This window comes from Anthonomus grandis, chromosome 22, assembly GCF_022605725.1.
Source record: "Anthonomus grandis grandis chromosome 22, icAntGran1.3, whole genome shotgun sequence".
NCBI lineage: Eukaryota > Metazoa > Arthropoda > Insecta > Coleoptera > Curculionidae > Anthonomus > Anthonomus grandis.
In genome coordinates this window covers 8272262-8294771 of record NC_065567.1, presented here as the reverse complement: position 1 = coordinate 8294771, position 22510 = coordinate 8272262, and the positions used below count along the sequence as shown (strand labels likewise).

The 22510-nt window shown below is 32.6% G+C and overlaps 1 protein-coding gene across 1 annotated transcript in view; it reads left to right on the top strand.

Moving 5' to 3' along the window:
- Nucleotides 1–22510, top strand: part of LOC126748212 (microtubule-associated serine/threonine-protein kinase 3) — a 75979-nt gene that overhangs the window by 30472 nt on the left and 22997 nt on the right. The window contains exons 2-6 of the mRNA XM_050457289.1: nucleotides 3672–3754; nucleotides 3828–4000; nucleotides 4058–4154; nucleotides 18610–18794; nucleotides 22196–22487. Of these exons, the coding sequence (XP_050313246.1) occupies nucleotides 3672–3754; nucleotides 3828–4000; nucleotides 4058–4154; nucleotides 18610–18794; nucleotides 22196–22487 (830 nt within the window). The remainder of the gene's footprint in view (nucleotides 1–3671; nucleotides 3755–3827; nucleotides 4001–4057; nucleotides 4155–18609; nucleotides 18795–22195; nucleotides 22488–22510) is intronic.

Genomic DNA, 22510 nt, shown 5'->3' with positions numbered 1-22510 from the left:
GTGGTTACATAAGCAATTTTGAACGAATAATAATGGTAAAATGTAAAATAAAGAATTACCTATCTAAATTAAATGTTGGTATTTTGGTTTTTTAGTTGTTAGTGTCAAAAAGTGAATGTATTTTGGTGCAACTATTTGAAGTATTTTTGCATTTGCAAGTGGTGTTTATTCTTTTTGAGAGGCGAAAGCAGTGATATCCTTCCTTTTATTAGTAACTACATTTTATTACCTACTGTTATTGTATGAAATATGAGAAAATTAACCGAACGTGAAAGAATCGAAATCTTGTGCATGATTGGTTTCGGCGATATGTCGCGTACTCAAAAGTCGCAGAGTTGAAGCAAAGTTTCGTGAATTCGGGATACTCAAAAAGCTGGTCGGGGTTGAATAACTGAAGAAGATGAGCTTAACGTTCTGTTAACGATCTAAGATAATCTGAGCCCCAATCACAGACACGGCTTCAAATGTTAGTTTATTGCGATCTACTGTGCATAAAGTATTGAAAACAGCAAAGTCCCCATTATAAAATATTCTTACTTCAAGAGCTATCGGAAGATGATTTTGACCGCCGAAATGAATTTTGTGAGCAAATGCAGCGATTATGTGATAACAATAATTTTTTAAAAAGGGATAATATTTTCTAACAAAGCAACGTTTACTCTAAACGGCAATATGAATAAACAGAATTGTCGATACTGGGTGACCAAAAACCCTCATTGGTTCACAAAATGTCATAAACACCCTCAAAAAGTCAATGTCTGGTGCGGTATAGTAGAAGGAAGAGTTTTAGGACCTTACTTTTTTGATGACACTCCCACTGGTGAGAGGTATTGGGACTTTCTTCAAAATGATCTTATCCCCGCTCTGATAACTTTGTATCCGGATCTGGAAGAACCCGACATGCACCAACGTAATCTTTTTTTTCAGCAAGATGAAGCCCTGCCACACTATGCTTTACCCGTTCGCAATTATCTAGATGAAGTTTTTCCAAATCTTTGGATAGGTAGACGAGGGTTCATTGAATGGCCACCCAGATCGCCAGATTTAACTCCCCTGTCATTGACAACGTTCAAAAAGAATTCTTAAATCGCCTTGGTTATTGTCAGGTTGTTAACGGTGCTCAATTCGAACATTTAATTTAGATAGTTATTTTTTAATTTTACATCTTACCATAATTTTTCTTTCAAAATTGCTTAGGTAACCACTATTCATTTGTAAAAAAATGCGTTCTTTCTGATTCTGCATTAAAAAATCTATCGCTAAATCAAAGGTAAACACCTTTTTGTGTGACTGTTTTTTTCACGCTTGTGTAGCTTGTTAAACACTTTAATAATAGTCATTTAAAATACTAATTGACTTGTTCAAGCATATTTCCAAACAAAAAGAACACTTTCGATTTAGTGAATTTATTTCAAGTTAGAGAATCGCACTGTCTATGAATATATTTTCACTTTGATGATAAACGTATAAATTTATAACTTTGATGTCTATAAATTCAATACTAAATTCAAAATTTATATTTTTTTCATATATTGTATACCAATCTACAGGGTGTCATTAAAATGGTCTAAAAAAATCGGGGAGTGATAGTAAAAAAGTTGCTATAAGTATAGGGCAGAAAATCCATATTAAGGGAGTTTGGGGCACTGAAAGGGTGAATTCAATAGTTCAATACTAAATTCAAAATTTATATTTTTTTCATATATTGTATACCAATTTACAGGGTGTCATTAAAATGGTCTAAAAAAATCGGAGAGTGATAGTAAAAAAGGTTGCTATAAGTATAGGGCAGAAAATGCATATTAAGCGAATTAGGGGCACTGAAAGGGTGAATTTAAAAAAATTATATTTTTAAATTTACCTTATTTTCACCTAAATTTTGACCCTAAATTAAATGGTCACACTGAAAAATTATTTGGAAAATCTGAAAGGGTAGGATGTTCTTAGGTGAATATTCTTTTTGAGGTTATTTTTTATGCAACGTGGGTTCATTTTTTGGAAACTCCATACTTCTTCCTACAAAAAAGATTTATACAGAAAGACTTGTTGCATTCGCCCAGAGCGATGGTTTTCGAGAAAATTGAAGGCAAAGCATTTGCTCTGATGGGTTGCTAACTGGTTAATCAATACATTCATATTTTATATTTGTACCACGTCTATATACCCATTCTTATAAAGTCTTCTTATAAATTTTAACACTTTTTTATTTATATAATTTATATAAAAAATAAGCAGTAACATCTACTTGCATAGTTTCATACAATAATACAAATCGCTAAATATCTTTAAATTATGCGCATACAAAAGGTTCTTAGAGTATTTCAAAATTTTCGTCACATCATTAATAAAAACCTTAAATAATAGTGGGTCACCTCTCTTACCAAATCTTACCTGTTGTTTGAGCAGTCAATTTCTTTAAGAATAGTAGTGATCCATTGTTTTCATTCATTTATTTCTTTTTCACTTAATTTTTTTATTTTTTCGCAGATTTGTCTATTCTCGTTTGTTTTCTATTTCTTTTGTATGCTTGAAGGTATCATCATTATCATTCAGCCCTCTGTATCCAGTGTTGATCATAGGCCTCCTCAATCACTAAACAAAACAAAGGTAAAAACACAAAGTCGCGGTCTCATCAAATCCATATAATTTTTAAAGCTACACGTGTTTCGCTCCTATCGGAGCATCATCAGGCCTAAAAAATACATTAAGATAATTTTTCACAAAAAGAACGTTTATAAAATTCATTACCTAGACCTACACAGATCACATTACAACTAACAACAAAAGAAAAGCTAGGTTAAGTTAACAATTCCCACCATAGATAAAAATATATGCTTAAAAAAATAAAAAAGTAAAAATGTAAAATGTCACCAGTGGGGAACGATCCAGCAACCTTTAGATTCACAGGCGCGCGTCTAACCCATAGGCCACCAAGTAACATGATCAAAAAAGGGGAACAATCCGAACTATACTAATATGTGTGAATATAAACAAACAATCTTAACAATAAAAACTAAAAATAGGATCTAAAATCGAAAAAGAAAAAAAGAAAAGATTTTTTAAGAGAGTTTGTTATAAATGAGGTGAGGTTCAAACGTGAAAATATCGTTCACACACAGAAGGACAGGGCTCTTCTTAGCTTTAGTTATTTCCATTTTCTCTAACAAGTCCAGTTTTTTCACTTCTCAATCACTTTCCATTCTAATGGATATTGTGCTGTTTATATCCAGTTGCTGCGGATCTTCCTCATATCGTCCGAGCAACGTGTAGGTGGTCTTCCTCTACTGCGCTTGTCCGGTTTAGATCTCCATTTGAGAAGCCTTTTTCCCATTAATCATTTCTTATCTGTGCAACGTTACCAGCCCAGTTCCACTAAAGCTTCCCAACAGCTCCAACGACATCGCTGAAATCGGTTTTTCTGTACAAATCCTCGTTTCCTATGTGCTCCCTTAAGGTCACACCAAGCATGGATTTCTCCGTCTTTCTCTGTATAACTAAGTTTTTTAGTTGTTGCTGTTATTAGTGTTAGGGTTTCGAGGTATTCATTTATTTAAATATTAATGTTCTCCAATCGTATATTGTTTAACATAATGTTGTTTGATTGGTTATATTATAATGAAAGATTAATACAGTTGTTCAAAATATGGATGACAGAAATGTTTTTGTTACAGATCTTCAAAATGCTTCTTCAAACTTGGTGAAATTTCATAATTCTACACTTGGAAAGTCTGCTCCATCCCTGTCTGTGAACATGGTAATAATTATCAATTTAAATTTAATTTAAATTGTTAAATGGATTGTCTAAAATTATATTGTTAATTTTACAGAAAGACATTAATGTAAACCGAAGAAACAGCCGCCCTGCTATTAATAGATTAAGTCTTATAGCCAACACATCTCCTATTCTCCCTCGATCTCACTCCCCAATATGTGGGAGTCCCATCGACAGCCCTAGAACTTATCAAAATTTTATGAATTTTTCCTTTGCTCCTATTAAGAGGTAAGTAGCTTTTTAACTTAAAAAAACTATCATGTTTTGTGACAACTAATTTTTTAGAATCGTCGCTGGATATCGTGGAGATGGACGACGTTGGTCCGTAGCATCTCTTCCGTCATCTGGGTATGGTACTACCCCTGGCAGTTCAAATATTTCTGTAAGTAGTAACCTGTTATGCAACAAACTTTTTTTTATCATCCCTTTATAATTTAATATTATTAGTATGATTTCATTCCTTTATAATTCTTAGTTATCGCTAAAATATTTATATATCACCTGTAGCTTAACGTTCCGTTATAAAACTATTACCGGCGAGCGTTTAATGGTATATCTATTAAATTATAAAACCGATAAACTTGTATATTTCTTAACAGAAAATATGGCACGTCGTCAATACAATTACTGTAATTATTGTATCATTTTTTATTTGCTGCAATGTATCCATTTTTGTAAAATAAGATATTAATCAATATTTCCCTGAAATAGACATGAAATATTAATTAAATGATAATTTTTTGCATACGTAAACCAGTTCAGGAGCCCGTGACACATATGATCTCGTCATTTGCGGAGAGCAAGTGAGTGATAAAAAATAATAGGGTTGTACTGGCTAAATACGAAACCCTTTGCTGCAAATCCAAATCGGTGGCAGTTTTTTGCAAATAATTTTTGAATATGGTTTTGCAATATGCTAGATTAATAAACAAATAGGTTACAAAGCGTTTGTTGCAAGCTAACAGTTGTCGCAAAATATGGCTGACAATCTTATTTCAGCCATATTTTTATATATAAAATAATTAATAAAACAAATCATGACCTAATAATTTTACAAATCCCTCTCTAGGGTTACTGTATTACTTGTTGCTACCATACAACACAACAAAGCTGAAGCAGTTTTCTTCCGTGATCTATAGGTTTTGGAAATAGGTTACCTTTTTTGTCACGAGATGGGTCGAGATCGAGTTGACCATTACACTAAGTCATAATCCCAGACAGTGAACGCTCAAGCCATCTTTTTTTCATTTAGTGGGTTAACGTATGTTTCTTTTCAATTTATAGTGACCCAGCTTTGTTGATGTTGTTTTTTCTAATGTTTACTTTCTACTTGGGAATAAAATCCTTTGGTAGTAGTAATAATAATAATAAATGTCTTATATTTCGTAAATTTACAATATATTTTGTATACAATTAATGACTCATCAAAGTAATTACCAGAAAAGTAAGGTGCAGTTTAGCTGAATGGCAGTTACTCTACTGAACCTCACTTGTCCGGCTGAATCAAACCAAATAGTAACAAAAAGAAAAAAAAAACAAAAAATTAACAAAGAAGATATTATATTCCACAGAATCCATATCACAGGTTCAATAGATATAGCTTAAACTTCATTTTAAAGGATTTTTCACTAAGTATTGTTAATTCCATAGGCGATGAGCTGTATAGCTGAATGGCATTAAAAGTAAATGAGCGCTGAACCGTAGCAGTCTGATGATGAGGCATTGTTATCCTACTAGAACATCTGATATCCCTGGCGTGAATATTGAAGCGTGTTACAAATTTTGATTTAGAGACTAGCGGAAACGACGAGTTTAATAGAATCCTGAACAAAAAGTTACGCATATGCAAACAGTTAAGTTCTTTAAAAGTATGAAAAATGTGATCATATTTTCGAAATCCAAATAATATCGACATCGAAGCATGGACCAAAAATAAAATCACAATAATTGAAATTGGAGAGGACCAAAGATTCACAAAGCATCCTGCAAACATGAAAATTAAAAGTATGACGATTATTGTAAAAAAATTTCAATGATAAAATAACTTTTTAATTAATAATCTTACATATACACGAAATCTCAATTCAGTATCCAGAACAACACCCAAAGTCTTTACGCTATCAACCTTACTAAGAGACACACCATCAAGGTTAATATCCATATTGATTTTAAGAAAATTTTTCTTAGGACCAAATATCATAACATCAGATTTCAAAGGGTTAAATTCAAAATTATGTTCAAACGAGACTTGCATGAGACGTTTTATATCCTTATTCAATAAATAGGATGCATTTAAATAATCCTGATGCTGAAAATGAAATTAAAATGAGAAAAAGTCAATTTAGATATACAGGGCAGGGGAGTAATTTGATCCTTTAAATCATGAATATTTTCGGGTGGGGTTTTATAAATTTTGCTTTTTAAATACCCCCAAAGGAAAAATCTAGTGGTGTTAAGTCTGGCGACCATTCAATTGCACCACGCCTGCCAACTGTTTCCCCCTGGAAAATCTCTGGAAACTGTTCATTAAGCCTCTCTTGAACTTTTAAAGCGTAGTGCCTGAGAGCTCCATCTTGTAAAACCACTCTATCAAAAAACTTTGATAAAACTGGCAAAATATTTATTACTCTCAGATCACTAAAGTTCTGGGGATTTCTTACTTTTGGTAAGGGTTTATCTATCGAGATTTTTCACTGATTAGCGAAGTAATTTTATACCCTGTTTTATACGGGAATTTAAAAAACAATTGGACAAAGATGCTTTGAATATTTGAGCTCTAACGTTTATCAGAGAGTTGCTCATATCATTGGAACTGCGCAGTGAATTTTTACTTTTAAAAGGGCACTTCGATTCTTCTTCATAAGTGAAATCACTAGGAATGAAGTATATGCCTTTTTAGACGAAAAGAATACCTCAAACTATTGACAACTATTATCTGCAAAAGTATTCATCCTGGTTTTATATTGTTTTTTGTGGTTGATTAGGTATATTTTTTAGTTTATTAGCGTCTAGCGATAGATACTTAGTATATGTTCATTCTTCCACGCGCGAGTTTTCTCTCGTGGCTATGCTTTGTGTTTATTGTAATGTTGAAAAATTATAGTAAGAAAATTATTTGTATATTTACTATATTGCAATAAATACCAGATTATTATTATTATTATGATTTTTGCCTTGCGGCAATCACACTCCCGTTTTACGGGGAACATTCACTTATCCCAGATATCTAAGATATCAAAAGGATTAAGCTCTGAGGGGACCCTTTCCAGGTTGTCGGGCCCTGGATGGTGTTCGGTCTTCTGTACCCATGAACTTTCTGACGACCCGTGCTGTCCCCAGTAGCACCGCTTTTTGCATGTTTTTGTAGTGGTGCTCACTTAGTCCCAGTTGTTTGAGGTTCTCTACAAGGGTTTTTGGTATAAGTCCAGTTGACGAGATTATTATCGGAATTGTTTGAACATGCTCCATCTCCCATTGCCGTCTGATTTGCCCTTCAAGATCTCGATATTTGATGATCTTTTCGTTGTATTTTTCTTGGAGGTTATTGTTATTAGGTATATCAACGTCAAACAGCGTGGTTCTCCTTAGTCGCTTATCCACCAGGATAAGATCTGGTCTATTGTTGACAGTTCTTTGGTCGGTGAGAACAGTTCGGCCCCAGTACAATTTATACTCGCCATTTTCAAGAACTGGCTCTGGAGTATAATTGTTATATGGAACTTTGTCCGTCCTTAAGAGGTTCAGTTTAACGGCATGTTCTTGGTGCAGTATTTTTCCCACGCAGTCATGACGTGCCTTATACTCAGTTTGGGCAAACGTTTGACATCCTCCCGTTATGTGTTGGATGGATTCTGTCACTTGGCATCCATATCGACATTTGTCACTGTGTACTGAAGGATCCGAGATAATGCACTTCAAGTAGTTTCTAGTTGGAATAACTTGGTCTTGTATGGCCAAGAGGAAACCTTCCGTTTCGGGAAACAGTTGTCCCGAAGTTAGCCAGTAGTTCGACGCGTTGGTGTACAATATTATTATTATTATTATTATTATTATTATTATTATTATTAATTATTATAGTGTGAGTGACAAAAATTTCAGAACATAAACTGCAATACTTTAACATTTTCGCATTAATTCCATCCACCCCTGACGTATTGGTAGCAATATTATGAATTATTTTATTAATTTCAGTTATAGAAGTTAAATTAAAAGAAAATTAAGTTGCATAATTTAAAATATTTTGCTCAGAGAAGCTTATTTTACAAGAGCAATTAGAAGTATTTTGCAAAATTCGCTAAAAAATTTGCTTTTATCATTAGGATCAAATGAATTATTAGCAACGTTTAAGTTTTTTTTTATACACACGTTAAAAGATCTTAGCATCTTGCAAGTTTTTATATACTTACTTCTTTGGATTTCTTCAATCCTCTTTCTTCTCAATCATAAAATTAATTTATTATTTCAACAAGCTAACAATCAAAATAATGAACAAATGTATAAACGACAACGCATTGATTTATCTGAATCTTATAGACTAATTTTAAAAGAATAAGTGCCTGTGACATTTTGATTTTTCTCTAAATCTGTCTAGAACTGTAAAAAGAATTAAGTGTTTTTTTTTTAAGAAATACTATGGCTCAGGATACTCAGCTTAGGCTCAGGCTTAGGAAGACTTAATACTTGCTATTCTTTCAATAGAAAAAAATTTGTACAGAAAATTTTAGATTTTGATAATAAAGTGATTGAAGTATTTGCTGCCTAAAAAAGAAGAGTAGATTTTAAATATAAATTTGAAAAAAATCTGCATCTTTCTTTTTTTTAACACTCGATTTCATCCGGATTGATAGTGAGAGGGTTTAAACAGATGAATTCTACCTTGTGCAAAACCATAATTTTTAAGAAGCATGCGAATGCTCCAAAAATGTTCTTTTTTTTTTAATAACTGTTTGGAGGCGGAATCTTCAGTTTTTTTAGCCTCCGGCGAATCGCCTTCGCCACCTCTTTTTTATTCTTCATTTCATATTTCCATTAACTTCCTTGCACCACCCAAATTCAAAAGTCACGAATCGCCACTGGAAAAAGTAGGCACTTATTTGATGTGTTCGGAATGTTTTCCATCATTCTGAATACAAATCTGTAGAACGGTAATGAATAATAAAAAAATCCTTTAATTGACGATTTAAATTGCTTTTCAATTCTAACGATTTTATCAGCTGTAAAAAACTCGGTGAATACTGAAATACTTCTTCCAATGAAAACTATGAAAAATAAAAATCTGAGTCTCTCATATATTTAAGTTATGAATCATGTTAACAATTATTGTGTTTCTAAACGTAAGTGTAGTTAATATACAAGTGTGTTAACAATGCAGTAGTCCGAGCAAAGACCTCAACATTTTTGTGCTGTTGGAAAAAAGTTTCGCTGATTTGTCTAGATCTCTTAGATGGAAAAGAGTTAATTAGAATATTTTTTTGATCCAACAATTCAGGATACTCAGTACTCAGTAAATCACGATAGAACAAATATATATGTGGTAAAATTTCATACATCCTCCTTAAATTAGTACTTCAGCCAAATCTAAACTAAACACCAAATATTTATTTTATAAACTTAAAAAACGAAGCGCAATTTCAAAACAACTATACATCTGTTCATTTAATAATTAAATGGTAAATGCCGCCCCCGCTAAAGGATTGAAGTTATAGTGATTTGTTAGATTCAACTACGGGAAAATAAAAATTAAACGATAAACTCAAAAACACAGTCTAACTGGAACGTTATTATTTGCGTAAATGGGGATTAGACTTTTACTTCTCGTTGGCTTCAGCAAAAGAGCCGAAGAATATAGAAAAATCTTGGTTGCATGCAAACATCAGTTAAAAACAAATTATCGTTTGTACAGTTTCTAAAAACTTTATAGAGATATAGGCTTTTTTTTACGTTATTTGTTTGTGTGCAGTCTTGTTTTAGTGCAGGTTGTGAGTTTTATTGCTCCCCCGTGTTGGGTATAAACAAGGGTATATTTTTTTTTATTGTGAACACTTTTCTTTATATTATGTCATCTTTACATTATTTTTCTTATTATTATTATTATGTATTGTATGATTACCGACATTAATTTATTAGGGTTAAGTTTTAGTAGCTTGATCTAGACTTTGCCCTTTTTTCATTTGTAATATTTCTTTATTTGTCAATTTTTTAATAAAAGACGATTATTTTTATTATTATTATTATTATTATGTTCATAATGACAGATGTTGCATCATTCGACATAAAAAATACAACAAGGGTGATAAAGACGACAATATAAACATGCTGCAGGGTGTGGTGACGCGGATGAGTTTGGGGCTATAAATGCTAATTTGACGGTTTGATATTTAGTTGTGGTTAATTTGAGCAATCAAAAAAGGCACTAAAATCAAATTTCTATTTTCAAATTATTTCACTTTGTAAACCAAGGCATTCACAATCGTTCAGAAAAAAAAAACATATATAATCTTAAATTATATTAAGGCAAAACAAAGTACCGGGTGGCAAAATAAGCGAGGCAAGCGGCTGTATCTCAGGACCTGTACATGGCAATAATGGATTTTTTTTTATTATTATAAAAGTGACAATGGGAAAATTGTGGAAATTATTTTTAAGTTCCGTATTTCACCGCAAGAGGGCGCAACTAAAAATTAAATAAAAGAAACGTCTTTTTCTCCGAAAACTTAAATATTAACCTATACTTTTGATATTATTTTTAGTAAGCCTAGATAATTTGCTATAATTTTGGTTTATGAATTATTGACGTACGAACGATAGTAGGGGTGGGGGAAGCTATTGAAAGTGGAATCATTAAAATCGGTGTAAATTCTAAACCACTTATTCGATTTGAGCAATTCAAAATTTATTTGCAAGATAAATGTAGCTGCTTTAAAAGTCTGATCTCATTGCTACCCTGTAGTTCCTAATAAAACCGCCAGAGGGCGCAATTTGTTATAATTCCAGTTTTTTTCATTTTGCTCTAAAAATTCAAATTGAATGGTATATTTTTGACATTCTATTTAAAAAGTAAATAAAATTTGCAAAAGTACTGTAAAAACCGCACGATAATATCTTTGCTCGTTTAAACTTATAGCGAATTAAAATGTCCCGCATCAAAATCTCTAATTAGTATTACCACAACTAGAATACCATGATGTTGTCATAATTAATAAATTATTATAGTAATAATTGATTGATAAATAATAAATTAATAATACCTATGTATCACAGAATAACTGGAAGTTTATGTGACTTTCTTAAGGCGAATAATTTTATTAACGAATTTCTTTTTATATTTAAATTATGGTCCTGAAAAGGACCGATTTTAAACCCAATCATATTTGGTATTTAATGCCTTGATAGCTGTTCAAACTGCCTTTCATCACATTCCAAACAAGCTTCCAATCTTCTTTGTGTGGATAAAAACTGGTGTTTCGATTTCAGCAGCTGATATTTCATTTATTGCACCACGGATTCAGTTTTCCATATCCTGTCTTGTAGGTGGAGTTTGGTACACCATATCTTTTAGTAGTAAAAGTCTAGGCATGTTAAATCGGGTGACCTGGCCGGCCAAGGATATAGACTCCCCCTTCCGATCCAGCGCCCTTGAAAGTAATTATTTATATGATGCCGCACCAAACGAGAAAAATGTGCTGGGCACCCGTCCAATTGGAAATACATGATCCGTCTTACTTCCAATAAAATAGGCAACGAATTTGTTAAAAAATGCAAAAAAAAACATTACCGGTTAATGTGCCATCAAAAAAATAAGGACTAATAATTTTCATTCTGATAATGCCACACCACACGTTTACACTCCAGCTTGGTGCTGGACTTCTCGCATCCAGCGAGGATTTTCAACCGACCAATAATGCATATTATGCCTGTTGACTTTCCCATCGCTACAAAAAGTGGCTTCATCGGTCCACAGAATCTGTGACAAAAAATCCCTGTTTTCGCGAATCATTGCTAGTATCCATTGGCAAAAATCAATTCGGCGCTCAAAATCATGTTTAGAGCTTGATGTAGGATTATATGGAAAGGGTGTAGCCTTAAAATAAAAAGAAATGCCTATATTCGAGAAGAAAATTATAATAAAAAGATGTATTACCTGTGGTCTTTAAGTATATTTTGAACAGTAGTTCGAGCTATTCCCAAATCTAAAGATAACGCACGAGTTCCAATATGCCTATTAAACTCTACGTAGGCCAACACATTAATAATGTTTTCTTCAGTTCTTTTAGTAGCGCGACGCCTTCTAAATTTGGGCCGACTAAAACTCCCAGTATCGCGTAGTCGCTGTACCAACCGTGGAAAAATTCTTCTGCCATAATGGCGGCGATCTGGATACCGAAGGGCATCCTGTCTTTCAGCTATTGCTGCATTTTAAAAGCACTCAAAGAAAACCGCAATCAAATCCACAGCTTCATTATTTGTCAAAGGCATTTACAAAAAATCGAGCAAAGAAAATTGAAAACAGATTTAAACTGGCCGTCTAATAAATATTTGACATTTCCATACAATCCTTTTTAAAAGTTTCTTTTGTTTTTGCCGCCTACTATACGTTAACTAGAGGCCGAGCGCTAGATGGCGGTACATAAGTTTGGACTCGGTGCGTAAAAGAATTTAATTCGCTATAACTTTAAAACAAGCAAATATATCATGGTGCGGTTTTCACAGTATTTTTGCAAATTTTATCTACTTTTTAAAAATGATGTCAAAAATATACCATTCAATTTGAATTTTTGGACCAAAATGAAAAAAACTGGAATTATAACAAATTGCGCCCTCTGGTGGTTTTATTAGGAAGTATAGGGTAGTGATGAGATCAAACTTTTAAAGCAGCTACATTTATCTTGCAAATAAGTCATTTGAATTGCTCAAATGGAATAAGTGGTTTAGAATTTACACCGATTTTAATGATTCCACTTTCAATAGCTTCCCCCATCCCTACTATCGTTCGTACGTCAATAATTCATAAACCAAAATTATAGCAAATTATCTAGGCTTACTAAAAATAATATCAAAAGTATAGGTTAATATTTAAGTTTTCGGAGAAAAAGACATTTCGTTTATTTCATTTTTAGTTGCGTCCTCTTGCGGTGAAATACGGTACTTAAAAATAATTTCCAGAATTTTCTCATGGCCACTTTTATAATAATAAAAAAAATTCCATTGTTGTCAGATGTACAGGTCCTGAGATACAACCGCTTACCTCGCTTATTTGTCCACCCTGTACAATAAATTAAATTACTATTAAAGACAATACTTTAGCTACTAAAAATATAATACTAAAAAGAACACTTAAAAATTTTATTGAGGAAATATATTAGTCACAAAATTTTTGAGTTTCATTTAAAAATTCTTGGTGCTTATAATATGATTTATTTATTAGTTATTATTTATAAGCTATTATTTAATAGATTTATAAAGAAATCCCGTTATTGTATTTAATGATAATATTTAATTAAATTAATATTGAAATAATAATATTCTTTTTTATTAATAGAAACATGTTCATAAGAAAACAAGTAATTTTTTTTTCAGATAACGGTGAAGTACAGATAAAAAGCTCTGGTGCGCACCTTCTTCAGCGTAATTAACCGTTATAACCTGAATCCATAAAAAAAATATTCAAGATAATACAACTGTGGTACACCTTTTTACAAATGACATTTGACCTCTAAGATATATGACTTACTGCAATATATCTATTTCCAGGGGTTATTGTAATCATATTATAAACACTACCATACATAATACCTAAATTAGGTTAGTTATAAAAACATATTAATTAACTAATCGAAACATAGATTCGGTAGAGGATAGATTATTTTTTGTAAAAATTACTTCATATGTACATGCATAATACATAAATAACATTTAGTAATAAACATAACATATATGTTAGTCTCTCATAATAATAAAATATCTTTAGGAATATGATATTCAAAAAAACTCGAGTATAACTAAAAGAATAACATCTATGAAAACAAAAATAAATTCTTTAAAAACAAAACAAGATATAACAAAAATATCCATTTCTTTTTATTACAAAAGAACCATTTTAAAAATATAAGATGTTGCAACATTGCTAAAATATTTTCACAGCCAATCCAAGCCTAAATTGACAAACAAAAGCAAATGATATTCTATCAGACGTCAAAAATTTCAGGGTTGCCAAACAATATAGCGGATATAACGATTGATTTCGTTTTTGGCCATTTAAGCTTGATGTCGCTAGTTATCGCTAGGAAATATTTAATATCCTCTGTGGTCCTGCACGGTGTGTTTTCGGTTATGGCAGATTGACCATATTATGACTAGTTTTGGCCAAGAGTATGGTGTAAGATTTGGCTTGATATCCAGGAAATCACATATTATGTTATATGTTATTCCAACTAGGCCAAATACACCTGACGATAGTCGACCTCGGCTTCTCTTTGTTGGTGGAAATTGTAGCAGAGTGTTCCTAAAACATTTACGTTTAAAGTTTGAAGCTTACTACAAGGTCCAGTGTTTCCTGAAGCCGGGCAGTTCAAGCAGTGAGGTGATTAGGACAGCATCAAATTTAGTTATGGACTTTACGAAAGAAGATTTTTTAATAGTAATGTTAAATGGAATTTGTTCTTCATCTGATGTTTTAAAAAATTTAATTCAAAATCATGTTGATACAAACACTTTAATGATGACAAGCCCTTATACTTATTTAAACCATAATGTTATCTATAATAGTAATAAGGCCCTTTATCGTGCTTTTCATGAGAATAATATTAATCTGTGTGGGATTTTGGAGTCTAACCACGCCAGTAACTTTGGTTCAGACTTGGCATCATTATTACATGCACATATTTTCAAATATTTTAAAATTAATATTTCATCGAATAAATTGTCTTTGAATCATCAAATTAATGAGTCTGAACTAGTTACTGATCGTGAATTGGATCCTTCTTTTTTATAGACATGTCCACGAAAGTTGAATCTCATTCATGTTCATATTCTACTAGTAAAATTGAAATTAGCTCTTCGAAAAACTTAAGTATTTTTATTCTTAATATACAATCCCTAAGAAACAAGATGGATGATCTTCATCTTTTGCTGGACACATGTAATTTTCCTGATATTGTACTTCTGACTGAGCACTGGTTGAGGCCTAGTGAATGTTTTTTAATATCTGATTATCTTCCTATATCAAATTTTTGTCGTCAACAATCTATACATGGAGGAACCATGATCTTGGCTAGGCAAACAATTGAAACGATTTTTTGTAATATTGATAAGTATGATAATCTTCTGTTAGAGAATGTTTTTGAATTCTCTCTTTCTTTTTGTAAGCGTTTTAATTTATATATTCTTTGTGTTTATAGGCCACCTACAGGAGATATTGCTATGTTTCTGGACAAACTTGATTCTATTTTATCCCAGTTGTCCCTACACTCTAAGGTTATATTGGCTGGTGACTTTAATATCAACTACACTGATGAAACCTTGCCACGTACTTCTCTTATAAGTATTTTAAATTCTTACGACTTGAAAATGCACGTTCTTTCTCCCACACGAATAACTTCTTCATCTGCAACTACAATTGACTATTTCTGTACAAATTTTGATGACGTTTTATGCACAGTACTCCCATCTTGTATTTCCGACCATGAAGCTATTCTTGCTAAAATGCCATATAATACTGTATCATCTTCATCTCATTATATGGGAAGAATTTTCAGCAGGAGAAATTTCAATGCTTTTTCTGCTGCTACAGCTTCGGTAAATTGGGATGCACTTGAAACGGCTTCTGACCCACTTACTTTATTTTTTCAAGTTCTGTGTGATAAGATCAATCAGTGCTGGTCAGTGCTAAAAACCTCCGTTTTTTGACTAAATTGTGCAAATATACCACAAATGAAAATATCCTTGTATATCATCAGAAATACCGTAGTCTGTACAGAAAGACAATTAAAGCAGCAAAATCTAATTATTATAGGGATCGCTTAAATATGTCATCAAATAGGCAAAGAGAGTGTTGGTCGATTATTAATGATTTTAGACAATGCCATAGAAAAGTATCGGAACCGGAGTTAAGACCTGACATTTTAAACGACTATTATTGTGATATACCTAATATCTTGCTCAAGGGCATTCGTAGTAACATTGATCCCTTACACTATCTTCAACAAGTGTCGGTTGAGCATTCATTTTTCTTTCATCCTGTCGAACTTACCGAAGTAAAAAATGAAATCAAACGCCTAAAAAACCATAAATCATCTGGAGCTGATGGGATATCTTCGAGGTTGTTACTCTTTTTGCCTGATTCAGCCTTAAATGCTTTAGTTTCTGCCATAAACAATTCTTTACATAATGGCATTTTTCCTTCATGTTTAAAAGAGGCAGTGGTTATCCCTCTTCATAAGGGTGGAGATTTGGATCAGCCTTGTAATTTCCGTCCCATTTCTATTTTGTCTACCCTCTCTAAGATAGTTTAAAAACTTGCAAAAAGCAGAATTTTGTCCTTTTTACATCATAATGGCATTTTGTCTGCAAATCAGTTTGGATTTCAAGCCGGTAAAGGGACTCATGATGCTGTTTTTAGCTTTTTGGAGAGCGTCTATATGTCCTTGAATTCTGGAGAGTCATCGGCGGCAGTGTTTTGTGATCTATCCAAAGCATTTGACTGTGTGGATCATGGAATACTATTATCTAAGCTCGATAAATATGGTTTTAGAGGCGTAGCATTGCGATGGCTTGAGTCCTATCTATCAAATCGTACTCAGAAGGTTTCAGTGTCTGGGCGTTTGTCTGCTTCTAGATCCCTAAAATGCGGCGTTCCCCAGGGTTCAGTGTTGGGACCACTGTTATTTTTACTGTATGTGGATGACTTGAGTTCATTGAAACTGCAGGGCAAGGTGGTTCAGTTTGCTGATGATACCACCATACTATGGAGCCATAAAAATTCTGACTATATTAAGACTTGTATCCTTGAAGACCTTCAGATTTTATCAGGGTGGTGTGCTTCCAACAGGCTCGTGTTTAATGTAAGAAAGACGTCTATTATGGGGTTTAAGTGCGATGTTCAGGGTCTGATGTTTGACGAAAATTCCCTCTTGCAGAATAAAGAGTGCTGCAAGTTCCAAGGAATTACCATTGATAGTCGCCTTCGGTTTGAAGATCATATTTTACATTTAGCTGGGAAATTATCTTCTGGATGTTTCGCAGTAAGAATGGCAAAACAAGAGCTGGGAGGGGTGGTTGCACGTTCAGTGTACTTTTCACTTATTGAATCTCATATTCGGTATGGCTTGCCTTTTTGGGGTTTAACCAATAAGGGGCTACTTAACATTATCTTTGTTATTCAAAAAAAAGCAGTTAGATACCTGTGTTCTGCTAAGTTAAAAGATTCTTGCAAACCCCTCTTCATTTCTGAAAAAATCCTAACTCTTTTTTCACTCTTTATCTTAGAAACAGCTGCTCTTATTCACAAAATTCCCAAACTACCCTCTGACACTGGTCATTTGACTCGTCGTGTAAATGATGTTCCCCTACCTATTCCTACGTCTTCCCTTACCAAAAACTCATTAATTTACATAAGTAAAAAAATTTACAATCATGTTCCTCTGTGTGTTAGACATATATCGGATGTTAAGAAATTTAAAAGAGAATTAAAGTCGCTTTTATTGGCTAAGGCATATTATAACCTGGACGTTTTTTTTAATGATAGGTTTTAACCTTGGACATGTTGGAAAGTTTTCTTTTTTTCCTTTTTTCTTTTCTAGTTTTGTCAACAAGTTTACCTTTATTTAGTAATTGATTGTTTTATTTAGTTATCTTTAATTTAAGTATGTTCAAAAAGTTTTGTCTTCTTGTGTTTAATTTTGTTCATTGTTTTGTCAATTTTTGAAATTGTATTTGTGTTTTGTTTTTTTAGCTTGTAGGATGCTTGTACACAAGATTATTCTTACGTAATATAGCACATTTTCTTTCTTTCTTTCTTTCTAACTAACTTGTATCACCTGAGATAGGAAGTGAACACCGTTGTCAGAGATTATGCTTCGTGGTAGTGTGATGATATGAAAACCTTCATTAAGAAACAGTTAGTCATCAATTAGAGTCTTAGCTAATCCTTTTGCTGTTGGTTTTAGTAGCAGGAAGATTGTAATGATTTTATTGAGCTATCTTCAATGCAAATACCAAATCCTCCAAATGTTTAGGAAAAGGGCTAAATAGACTTTGAATATTTAGTTATAGGCTTTAATGGTATGGTACTGTGTATATTTCATTATTATTCATCAATTCTTATTTATTATATCGTTTTCTCATCTTATCTATATAGCATAGAGGATGATACAATCCCAGGCTATTAATGAGACACATGATTAAAAAAAAAATTACATAATAATATTATGTTAATTATATAACATTATTAGTTAGTTCTGAATTTGACTTGTATATATTATATCTAATAGTAACTTAATTGTATCAATTAACTTGAATAGCTGAATTTTTACAATCAATTTAAAATATTTTTACAATTTTCATTTTACGCACGCCGTGCACTAAAAAATATTATTGTCAGCAACGAGCAGATCCAGTTCCGTTAACCGCGCAACATAAAAAACTATTAACAAAAATAAATCAGTGGTATTTATCAGAAATGCCAATATGGACTACATAATTCAGTGATCGGATTGAAATAAAATTATCAATAAAGTCCAAATAAACTAAACTTAAACCAGGCATTTTATTTCTCCAACATCAAGTTATTTGCAGGAACTTTTAGGAATTTTAAATTAACATTGTTTTGTTTTATATTTTAGTCAAAGTGTTCTAGTCAAGAGAGGCTTCATCAATTACCCCATATCCCAACTTATGAAGATATTAAAATGCTCACCCATCATTTCTCTAGCAATGAGAGTAATCCGTCTTTACCTGGGAGCAGTTTTGATGATACCTCTATTAGCCATAAATCTCCTTTGCACAGACCAAGGTCTAGAAGTCTTAGGTAAGAAACAGATATTTATACTATTTTACTATTATATTTAATAAGTTTCTTATTAGTTTATTGAAAATAAGTCACTTTTCTGAAGGATTTTTTCTTACTATTATTTATTACTAAATTTATGTAAATTGTGGCGGTGAGTTAATATTTTAAATTTGTCTCTTATTATATTACAGTCATTTTGCACGTACTTCATTTATCTATAACCAATATATAAAATTAATTTCTAAAAGTTAATATTTTGGTGACAAGGCTAAGTATAATTTATAAGTCAATATTCAGGAGTATTTTTTAAGTATTTTTTCCGTACAGTTAAAGATTATGGGCAAGTACATACCCATACATTAGGGTGGGTCGTTTTTATACTTTTTCTTTAATTTTGACAGACCTGTGGTTTAAAAACTTGCTATTGGGTAAAATAATCTCGTGCAAATTAAAAAAAAAAAATCATCAGCGTTTGCACCCCCCCGCTACCCCCCCCCCCCCCCCCCAAAAATACAAAAAAAAATATAAAAAGAAAATAATTTGCCTGTGCTATAAAATAATGTAATATAGTCCTCTAATTACGCAAAAAAAATTATTAAATTGTAGACATATTTAGGCCCCCCGCCAGCTCTTAAACCTAAAAAAAATCAAGCATTTTTCAACTTTTCCACTTACGAGCAGCTCTTTGCCTATTTTGTATATAAACAGATACAAAATAACCCAGAACTCACCACGGGGAGGTGGCTCCCATCGAGTTCCATCCCTGCCACCCAACCATATGAGCAATTTCTAAATTCCTACTTCATAGTCTGATTTGGTATTAAACTTTGGCATCTGGCTTCTAGGTGCTATCGTTGTACGTATCCAACCATCTCTGTTAGTAAACCCACATACGGCCGACGATGCCTCTGTCACTAATTTGACACATCTTTCAACAGCCTGCGTATGGCAGGGTAACTTCCATAAATCTCCCTCTGGATAGCTGCTAGTTTTAATAAATTCTTCAATTTCTTCATCAGACAGATGCTTCGTCATTAGTGGCTCTGTTACTTTGCACTCTTGCCAATTTATTAAATCAATATATGATTCCGCTTCAAAATTGAACTTGGGAATTTGAATTTTTCTTATCATGCTATTCAAATTTACAGGAATTTTTTTCTCATTCGACCTGCAAGTTAATATTTTTCTGTACCCTAATTCTCTTATATGACGACGTGAGTCAAAGATCATCTTTAGTATAATATTTTCAGGATGGCCATAAAAGCCATTTTGTTGAATGACAGGATCAACTACAGCTTTAAGTTCTTCACTTAAATATCTTGAATATTGAATTAGCTGCCAAAGGTGAAGAGCTCCAAATGTGCACAATGGTACAGTTTTTTCTCGAAACCAAATCTTTACATATACTCGCAGAATATATTCTGTCAACACTTTTAATTTAGGCGGGGGATTTCTTACCGCAATGTAAGCCCGCAAGATACGATTTGCTGTTGTTAGCCATCTTGCGTGAGATAACTTGCCAGGAGATTTATTCGCTAAATTAGATGGACAGTTTCCAGTAGATATGGCAGTGCAAATCTCGTATAAATATTTTTGATCGTTACTTAATTCTTTTAAATTTACCTCAGGCAAATTAGCTTTGATTGTGTCGTAGCACACGACAGCTAATCGGTCACATGTTTTAATAAATTTGCCGATAGAATCCGAGAATGATAATGGTCCTGTGGTATTTCCGTCCAAATGTCGAACCAAATGTTGCAATGGCAACTCGTTTGCATGTAGTTGACATATTAGCCATTGCAAAGGTCGTTTAAGATGTAATTCCAACAAATGTATTACACCGCCGTGAGGCCCAGTGTTAATGACAGTACCAACGCAGCCAACCGCAACTAACTCGCTAACTAATACTTTATTTTCGGTTAAATATTTTAGAATCGTTGAAGCTATGGTCTTTGCAGTACCGTCTTCAGGTGTTACGTGTCCTATATAGTCGCTACCTGGTTCCTATAATAACACTATATGTTCTTCGACAATGATTTTCCTAGATGACGATTCACCCTATTTTTTAATGTGAAGAGTTCTATCTTTGCGTCCATCAAAATAGAGAGCTTGAAGACTAGTACCATCTTTTATTATATTTTTTTGTAGATCAAGTCGTTGCCTTTTTCTTTGTCGATCTAATTTGGACTTGTCTATTACATAAGATTGATCAGTTTTGGATATCAATCCAACATCTTCCAGAACTGCACTGGCGATCATTGCTCCTTTTCTACTTGCTAATCCAGCTCGGTCTGTTGCTTTTGCTAATGCAGGAAAGTCGAGGGTTATGCCCGTAGAAGTTGACGGCTCTGGTTCGAAGTCTGGATCACAGTCTGGTTCGCTTTGCACTGATATATCTGATAGATTGCCTTATTCAATTTTTTTTCTGATACATTACGCGAAATGTTTTGTTGACTTTTGTCCTCCGGAATATTACGCGAGAGGTCCCTGCTTTTTCTTTTTTGTTTTTGCTGCAAAATTTTACTTGTTTTGGCATCTACTTGCCCTATAGACATTAATCGTGTAGTTCTCTGGTCGTTTAGGAAAGCTTGTTCCATTTTTGGAACTTTGTATGACTTCTCACAAATACACAAGTTAAAATCGGTACATTTGCACAAGTTATGGAAAAAACTAATCGGAATTTTAAATATTTAAACTACCATATTCCTTTATTTGTCTTATGTTTCCTAGTTTTGACTTGTAACATTTAAAAAGGTTGTTTTGTTGGAAAACGAAAAAAGCAAGCTTTGTTTAAACTATTTAAATTAATGCACTGTGAAGAACAACAGCTATTTAATTGAACAATTTATTTTTCACATGTTTGGTGCAAAGTTTGAAAAGTCTGTATTATAGTGATGTTTAAGGTGTGTTGTGGAAAATTAAAAAAATCCGATAAAATTGATAATATTAGAGATATGATCTCTAATGTTATTAATCTGTATTATTTTTAAGAGAAAAAAGTTTATTTAGAAGTAACTAAACTTGATTTATTAAGTCCATTGACGTCCCAGGGGACATCTTAAATATATTTTTTACATTTCTTGATTTTTCGTATCTTATTTCGTTTTGGAGAAAAAGGCTATAGAAAAAATATATTGTATGTTACTGGATATATTTTTTTCAAATTAAATCAAACAAGTTTTGACGGAGATCTAAAAAAAATCATAATCAGCATCATTAAAATTAAACCCAAATAAATGGAAAATGCAAATACTTTTATAACATTTTAAAATGGAGGGTTGAAAATATGACCTTCAAGGAAATAAAATCAAATATGATTTCACTCTTGTAGAACGATATAATATTTTTCTAGACTATCTATATTATTAATTTAACAATTATTAATCAATAGTAATAATTGTTTTATTTTACACTTGTAGCAGCCCTAGTAGATCTCCAGTAATTGACAACGAAATATGTATGATGAACGTCTTGTATAAAGAAAGATTTCCGAAAGCGACTCAACAGATGGAAGAAAGGTTAAATAATTATATCGAAGAAAATAAAACTTTCGATTTTGGTGAAGATTGCGATTACCTGCCAATAGTCCGATTCGTACATCATCAGGTTCTAGAAATGGCTAGGGACTGTCTTCATAAGTCCCAACATAAGCTGATCACTAGTCGCTACTTTTACGAAATGTCTGAGAATTTAGAAAGGTTACTTACCGAGGTATAAAATATGTTATTAACAGT